The sequence below is a fragment of the Akebia trifoliata genome, chromosome 4 (genome assembly GCF_017979445.1).
Source record: "Akebia trifoliata isolate Shusen 1 chromosome 4, ASM1797944v1, whole genome shotgun sequence".
NCBI classification, from domain to species: domain Eukaryota; kingdom Viridiplantae; phylum Streptophyta; class Magnoliopsida; order Ranunculales; family Lardizabalaceae; genus Akebia; species Akebia trifoliata.
This window is the reverse complement of record NC_141378.1, coordinates 1946794-1955307: the sequence shown is the minus strand read 5'-3', so window position 1 is coordinate 1955307 and position 8514 is coordinate 1946794. Positions and strand designations below refer to the sequence as shown.

Here is an 8514-nt window from a genome sequence, read left to right as displayed (position 1 = left end):
TATAAACAAATTCAATCCCATTTAAAACGGTTGTGACGTCCGCAGAGACTAGCATACTCTCCCCCGCCAACGAAGAAACGAAGAACAGTAAAGAAAACCTCAGAAACGCAGAAAATAAAGAGATGCAGAGAAGAAGAAATCCTAGAAAAGATCCATTTATTTAAGCCAGATGAAGCAGAAAAAGTGATCGTGAGTTTTGTAGTTTCTCCAGTTTTGTTCGATCGTAAGCTTTGGAGTTAAGAGAGTTTCGGTAAGTCCTTCAATTCACTCTTTTTTGTGTTAGGGTTTCGATTTCCAACTTGTAAGACCCTAGATTTGGATCGAATTCCTGTTTTTTTGCCATTCTTTGATATTCTTTAGTTTCAATGAGGGGTTTTTGGTGTTTGTGGTAGCTGAGTTTGTGAGGTTTTGGGGAACAGTGTATGAATTGGGACGGAATTTTCTGGGATGGTATGGAGTTTGATCGATCCGAGTATTTGTAAAACACATAGTAGAAATTCTTGTTGTTACTGGTTGAAAATTCGATTCTTAAGAACTAACGGAATTCTATAGTGTTCAGAATCAAAGCTTGTTGTTGGGTTTTAGTCTTCGATGGTATTCGAAATCGGATATAGATGCAATTGCTTCATATAATGACTGTGCAGTTATCCCAAGCTTTGAATTTGGCTCTAATTTGAACCATTTAAGACTTTATTGAGTATTTGTTAGCTGTTCTTTAGCGAAGATGATGCCTTCAGGGCATCCTACTCCCATGGGTGGTGCCCAATCTGTTTCGCCTTCGCTTTTGCGATCAAACTCTAGCATCACTTTGCAGCCCACATTCCCTTCACCACGCTCTCAGTATAACAATATCAACTTGATTGGAAACATGTCCAATGTTTCTTCCCTCCTGAATCAATCATTTGGAAATGGTGGGTCAAACTCGGGGCTTTCGGGTTCGGTGAGTGTCCAACGTGGAGGCATTGACACAGATGCCGAGTCTGGCATGAGTTTCAATCCTTCGTCTGTCTCGTTCTCACTGTCAAATACGACAAACCCCAATTCTTCTGACCTAACTCAGGGGCAACAATTTCTCAACTCTTCTAACCATCAACAGCAGCAGCAACAACAATATCGTCCAGTTAAATTGGAGCCACAAATGGTGAACAATCAAAATGGGCCACAGCAACAGCTGCAGTCCTTGCAGAATCTAGGTCAGGTGAAATTGGAACCGCAACAGATTCAGACTTTGAGAAGCTTGGCACCGGTTAAATTGGAACCCCAGTATTCAGACCAATTGTTGTTTCAGCAGCAGCAACAACAACAACAACAGAAACAGTTCGTCCACATGTCGAGGCAGTCTTCTCAGTCGGCTGCTGCTGCTGCACAGATGAACATTTTGCAACAGCAGCGTCTCTTGCTGCTGCAACAGCAACATCAGCAACAACAACAGCAACTCTTGAAGACGCTTCCTCAGCAACGGTCCCAATTACAACCCCAGAATTTGCCTGTGAGAGTTTCTCCGATACCAGCCTATGAACCTGGGATGTGCGCTCGACGTTTGACACGCTACATGTATCAACAGCAACACAGGCCAGCTGTAAGATATTCTCATTTACAAAATGGTTTTTTTTGTCTGCAAATGGTGGGGAACTGTTATGAGTTCTTGTTTGTGCTTAAACCCATCTTTCACGCAGGATAATGATATTGAATTCTGGAGGAAATTTGTTGCGGATAACTTTGCTCGTAATGCCAAGAAGAGGTGGTGTGTCTCTCAATATGGAAGTAGTCGGCAAACAACTGGTGTTTTCCCTCAGGTCTGTTATTACAGAAAAACTGGTGAATCCCCCCTCCTTTTCCTTCCTTGTCACTCATACTAGTGAATTCAAGATATTCATGGCCTGATAGATATCTAGATATCTAAGTAATGTCTTAATGTGCTATATGGGAGATCCGATATTTAATTTCTTATCAGTGTGAAATTTCTATACAGTGATACATCTTGATTGTAATTTTTGCAGGATACATGGCACTGTGAAATATGCAATCATAAGCCTGGCCGTGGTTTTGGTATGTTTTACTTCACATAGCTTTCGAGCATTTTTTATTTTATTTACAATTCCTTGCCGTGATCTATGAATTTGCTCTATCTTTTACTTCTGATTTGCATTTGATCTCTTTTATCAAATTTTCGGACCTAGACCTGTTTTATTTGGCATATGGAGGGTTACTTCAAAAATTTCTTGCTGTTGAAGGTTTTTCATTTATTTATTATGTCTGATATGCTTTTATTATACTCTCAGAAGCAACTGTTGAGGTTTTACCGAGGCTGTTCAAAATCAAGTATGATAGTGGCACTCTGGAAGAACTTCTTTATGTTGATATGCCCCATGAATATCAGAATGCATCAGGTCAAATTGTCCTGGATTATGCAAAAGCAGTTCAGGAAAGTGTTTTTGACCAACTACGTGTAGTTCGTGATGGTCAACTTCGAATTGTTTTCTCTCCCGATCTTAAGGTTAGATGTTTATAGAATTGTATTTGTTTATAGGAAATTACATTTCTAGAGGCATTCTTGAACCTTGATCAACATTATCTTTTTTCTTTTGCCAGATCTGTTCCTGGGAGTTTTGTGCTCGACGTCATGAGGAGCTTATCCCTCGAAAATTGATACTATCTCAGGTAACCAATCAAATGATTCCATGATGCAATGTAGATGCTGGTTTGGTAACTTTTGCTTTATAACTATTGTGGCTTCTAGACTCACCACGCTGCCCCTGGATCACCCTCCTTACTTGATTAGACTTGATCCAGAATTGAACAAAAAAGTGGGCCTCTGTTAGCTTCAAAAGTGGGGCTAATTTGACTGGCTGAGTTCTTTACAACGTGTTGGCGCGTTCATGTCTCCTCTTTTGTTTAGCACTCAATTTCTTTGGTTTTTATTTTTATTCTTTTTTGGGGGAAAGAAAACAGGCCACACCATTTATGAAAATATCGTGTCGGTCACCATGTCCTGTTCATCTGCAGCCACTCTTCTTTAAAGTCATGAATTTACCAAATTTTCATTTTGTGTATTGTTCTGGTTGTGCCATTTAATGAGATAAGGTGAGATGTTTTGGAGTGTAAAGTGGAATATGGAGTATCTTTGTCACAAATTATAGATCATTGATGGGTTATGTTTCTAATTTGCAGGTTAGTCAGGTTGGGGCAGTGGCTCAGAAGTACCAGACTGCTACTCAAAATACTTCATCCAGTTTATCTTCTCAGGAGTTGCAAAACAACTGTAATATGTAGGTTATGTTATACAAAGTGTCTAGTTACTTTAGTATAATATGTGGTTCTTTTATGCCACCACATTTCTTCTTTTATTTTATTGGTAAGCCTATTTTTAATGAGATCAGTGATGGTGGGAATTGCATACCCCATTTCTGCTAGATATGCCATTTATAAGTTGATTTGATCCATTCATAGAGTGAATTGAGTGCTTGAATCTTCTGCTTTAGGAGAAGTATTCAAAACTTAATCCTCATGCAGCTATTTATTTAAATTTCTCCCGCATTATCTATATTTACGTTGTTACGGCTTTGGTTGATTCTTTACACATTCTGTAAGTGTATCTTTGTGACAATGTTTATATTTTGTTAATTTTTCAACAAAATTTAAATTAGTTGCCAAATATACTTACTTGAGTACCAGCTCAGTAGCTCTAATATGCAGCATCATGGGAATGCATTTGTGTATTCCATGGGCGTGCATATCTATGTTGAGTTTCACTAGGCAGTTGCATGATAGAACACTTTTGACAGAATATGAGAGCAAATTTTAATGGTTCTTATGAAGCTCTGTAAGCTCTCACTTATGAAAGGAATGGAATTATAATGCTTTTATTTCTCAACCTGGCATGATTCTCATTATTGTCTGTTTGTTCGTTCTAGTTTCATGTCATTATATTGTTTGACTCAAAAGATTTGTAAGTGAATTGCATAATCACAATTTGTTGGCATGCCCATGTGTGTGTGCATGAGTGCATGTGTGCACATAGTGACAAAATTCTCCTATTTTTTTAAAATAATCATGATTCTTTCATTCTGCTATTTAATCCAGACTTATTTGGAAAGCTTTGAAAAATGCATTTTTGTATATATTTAATATGAAAATTTGTAATTTTGTTTAATATTATACTTAACATATGATACTAGGGTTTGCCCATGCTTACGGCATGGGCATCCTCTTTGGGGTTAAGAGGGTAAAAGTGGAAAAAAATAAAGTTGGAGGGTTATTATTAATTTTTTTAAGTTACAGTAAACGATGAAAAATAATAAAGTGAGTTAAAGGGGTAAAAAGAGGAAATATTATATAGTTAGAGGAGGTGAAGAATAAAGACAATAAAATGGCCCCTACAAAATTGTAGCTTGATGAGATGTTTGTACCACACAAACTGTAGTAGATGGGACATTTATTCCCACACAACTGTAACAAAGCGGGCCCTACAGTTGTGTTTTATTATATAGATATACAATTTTATATTATCCATAAATAATAGTAGATTTTTTATTTTTCCTTATTTTTCCCCCGACTTTGCCAACTTTTGCTGATTTTCTCCAAATTTTCCCCTTGCTGAATTTTCTCGAATCCCAACTTTGTCAGTGTGTGCATGCATGCAAGCGATGTTTCTTTTAAGCATCATAATGTCATGTAGGGAATGTGTAGTGTAGTTCTTTAAAACCTGCATGTATTCCCTGTTTTCACCATGGTGTGGTTCTTTCTCTGTGTATCTTCTGTATCTTCAAGAAAGTAATCTTGTCCAGGTAATCCATTTTGTGTCTTTAAGTTCATAATTTTTCACATTTTATTCAGGTGATGGTTGATGAACTTATGCTGACCTGTGTATGTCACCATTGTTATATCCCTGATTGCTAGTGTCAACTAACAAATGTCCTTCTGCTTCAGGTTTGTTGCATCAGCTCGCCAATTGGCAAAGGCGTTGGAGGTGCCATTAGTAAATGATTTAGGTTATACAAAGAGATACGTACGGTGCCTTCAGGTATTGTGGCTTGTGCATTAATATCAATATAATCTTTTTCTTGATTTCAAGTTTTGTATGTGAATTCTAAGGAAACATCTTGAATCCAGTGAATCTTCTACTTCCAACAGTTGCAGAATGATATGTTGTTAGGGTCCACTTTAAATTGTGAAAAGGACAGCTAACATTTGATCCAACAAATTTGCTCCTGAATTTTTTAAAATTATCTAACTGATAATTTTTTCTTGGCCTGTCAAATATCTGTCTGTTGGAGTCAGGTTAAAGATAAAGCGCTTCTTCCATGGCATTGCTACCTTGATTTATTTGTTCTATGTAATGCATTTTGCTTTCTATCTTCTCCACACTCATGTTGGATAAGTAACTCATACTTCCTTTCCCTACGGAGTCTCTAACCTCTGAAAAAACCCCACTTTATTTTACTCTTCACATGAACAAAATAAATATGGAATTACTTATTTATTGGTGCAGACTTATAGTATACCAATGTCTGTAAGAGTGATGAGCCTGGTTTTTGGTATCTTTAAGCACAGCAAACCCTAGATTCAGAGAAATTCAACTCATGAATGTTTTTTCATCAATGTACTCTTGAAACCATAAATCGGGGCATTTGTTGTACTGATTTTTGGTCTGTTCGGTCTAATCTAGATAATGATACCTATCAATGTTCAAAGACGGAAATGATCGCTTCAGGGGTTTCACTTGATTTTTGGGTGGGGCCTAGAGATTACCTAGAACCTGGGTCATTAGTGGTCTCAGGGAAGCCTAGGAATCTATAGGGACTCCTTCCCAGACATCCTAAGCTCCTAGATGATGTGGTCTCTTTGACAACAATAGGGCATTTTCCAGCCCGTGGTGATAATGGGCCAACCATTGCTGTGGATGAGCAATGAAGTGATGAGTGAGTGTTTGATATGGAGGCAAGTTCTGCACTAGTTGTCATTAAGAACTAACGTACATGTAAGCATGCACAAATAATGATAAGAGAAAGGTGTAAATTGTTGAAAGAATTTAAGGGGATTTTCTTGTAAGATGGGAGTGGGTTTGTAATCTTGCTATTGTTTAACCTCCCTGGCATGGGTTGGTTGTCAATGTATTCTTTTGAGTTGACCATCTCGACCTCCCTAGTTCTAATAAATGTTTACCTACCAAAGAAAATAAGAGAAAGGTTCTGGTGTGAGTTTTCCAGAGTGTAGAAACAGGCTTATAGTGGAGAAGACTGGCTCCGTAACCTTCCCCTAATGATTATATATATAATGTAAATTGTATTTACCCATTCAAAAACCTCAATTCTTGTCAATGTTGTCAACAGGTGCACCATTTGTCATTTTCATCTTGCTTATAATATTTTTTTTTTCAGAGTGGGCTATTTTTTTTAATAATTAGAATGGGCTATTTTTGTTGAGGAAGCACTAATCTCAATTCCATATTGGCCCACAAAGCCATGTAAAAACTTCATAACTTTATCTGAACCCTATATATTGCTGGCATGTTTCTAATTAGAGTTCTCATCATTACAATGCATTTTTTATGTTTGTTTTCATTCTCCCATCGTTTTTTTGTTTTTTTGGATATGGAATAAGTTTGAGATTAGAGGAGTGAGGGACTGCTTTTTCTTCTTCCTGCGTATGATTTTTTTTGGCGGTGTATTGCAGATATCGGAGGTGGTTAATAGTATGAAAGATCTGATTGACTATAGCCGAGAAACAGGGACTGGACCTATGGGTAAGCTTCATGTCTTCCCACTCTTTTTATGCTATAAACTCCTGTGATGACAAATTGATTATGAACCTCACAGCTTCCAAATATGATTTCTCATGTGTACATCATCTTTACTTAATTTTTCTTTTTGTGCTTGGCTCAGTTTCAAATGATAGACTCACATCATATATATGTCCCATTGTTTTGTACAATAAATGGTTTTGTTTCTTCTTCAGCAAGCTTGATCAACTTCCCTCGAAGGACCAGCGGTTCCTCTGGGCTCCATACTCAAGGTCAACAATCAGAGAACCGACAGAAGCAATCCATTGCTCAGGACTCAAATAATAACCAGAGTTCTGTTGAGGCCACTGTCACACAACTTTGTGCAAGCAATGGTGTTGTCAGTGTAAATAATTCCCTAAACACCGCATCTACCTCCATCTCTGCAAGTAGTATAGTTGGGCTTCTCCATCAGAATTCCATGTATTCCAGACAGGAAAGCCTGACAAACAACGGAAGCAGTCCTTATAGTGGGATTACGGTTCAGATTCCTTCTGCTGGCTCTTCAAGTTCAGTTCCACAGTCTCAGCCCAACCAATCTTCTCCATTCCCATCACCGACACCATCCACATCTAACAATCCTCAGCAGACTTCTCATAATGCTCTACCAGCAACGGTCACTGCCGCGCATATGAGTTCTTCAAGTTCACCATCTAATATTTCCATGCAACAGTCGGCTCAGTCCAATGAGGCGGACCCAAATGATTCACAAAGCTCTGTCCAGCAAATCATACAAGAAATTATGATGTCGTCCCAGCTAAATGGAGGGGGTGTTGGCATGGCGGGAGTTGGCTCTATAGGGACTGACATCAAAAACCTAAATGGGATGGTAGGCAACAACAATTCAGGTATCACTGGTGGTGGTTTCGGCAAGATGGGTGGTGGAATTGGTCCATCATCTGTGACTAGTGGAATCAGGGCAGCGAGGGGCACCAACTCCATGTCTTTGAATGGGAGAGTAGGCATGCCTTCATTGCCCCAGGCCTCGAGCATGAACAACCATCATCAACATGATATGGGGAACCGGCTATTAAATGGGTTGGGAGCTGTAAATAGTTTGAATAATCTCCAATTTGATTGGAAGTCATCCCCATAGAAGGTTTGTAGTTCCCTATTGATGTGTTTCTGTTAATAATTAAATCTACTGGGGCAGTGGTGGTTTTTTCCTTCCACTTTGTGTACATTGGGACCATCTGCACCCACCGCACAATTTGATTTTCAAAGCCCATACATTTGTTTCAGTTTCATTCCTATTTCTTCTGTACTAATTTTATTTAGAAATTTGGAAAACATATAGCTTAGCTTCTACCATTGAAATTCTATATAAAAAACATGTATTTATCAAAGTGATGTATGGATAGTTGAATTGATGACATCCAAGTCTCAAACTTATGCCCCTTTTAAGGGTTGCAAACATACTGCAAGAAGAGCTTTCATATGGTCAATGGTATTTGCACTCTCAATTATTTCTTGATAATTGTATCGAGACAAAAGACACATGTTGCAACTAAGAGGAGCCATTATGTTACCCCTTTTAAACTTTGGTCTAGAATGATCAAAATATTTGAATCATGATTCACCGGGAACCAATGCAAATGGTTTTTTCAGTTGCGAGATAAGCATTAGTTTTCATTCTGCAGCATCACCGATTCACAGGTCACCATTTTCGCCAAGCCATTTTTAATTCCTTTATCTGACGTATGAATGTAGTAAGCTATGTTACCCGGATACTG

General features: G+C 38.1%; 1 protein-coding gene across 3 annotated transcripts; it reads left to right on the top strand.

Annotated features, from left to right (window-relative positions):
• On the top strand, nt 1-8156 carry LOC147402856 (transcriptional corepressor SEUSS-like). 3 transcript variants are annotated; one of them, XM_086438230.1, is made up of 10 exons: nt 1-250; nt 393-1579; nt 1677-1796; nt 2001-2049; nt 2283-2497; nt 2593-2661; nt 3172-3269; nt 4930-5023; nt 6676-6745; nt 6958-8156. In XM_086438230.1, the coding sequence occupies exons 2-10, from the start codon at nt 725-727 to the stop codon at nt 7875-7877; spliced, it is 2490 nt and encodes an 829-aa protein (XP_086294356.1). In that variant the 5' UTR covers nt 1-250; nt 393-724; the 3' UTR covers nt 7878-8156. The 3 variants fall into 3 exon arrangements, with proteins under 3 accessions (XP_086294356.1, XP_086294355.1, XP_086294358.1); XM_086438232.1 differs by having other exon boundaries at nt 2-250; nt 1097-1579; XM_086438229.1 differs by having other exon boundaries at nt 1-1579.
• The last annotated feature ends 358 nt before the right edge of the window (nt 8157-8514 follow it).

Coding starts and splice junctions, on each gene's coding strand:
- LOC147402856 (XM_086438230.1), top strand. CDS start 725: ATGATGCCTTCAGGGCATCCTACTCCCATGGGTGGTGCCCAATCTGTT. Junction 1,797..2,000: donor CAACTGGTGTTTTCCCTCAG/GTCTGTTATTAC, acceptor TAATTTTTGCAG/GATACATGGCACTGTGAAAT. Junction 3,270..4,929: donor TTGCAAAACAACTGTAATAT/GTAGGTTATGTT, acceptor CTTCTGCTTCAG/GTTTGTTGCATCAGCTCGCC.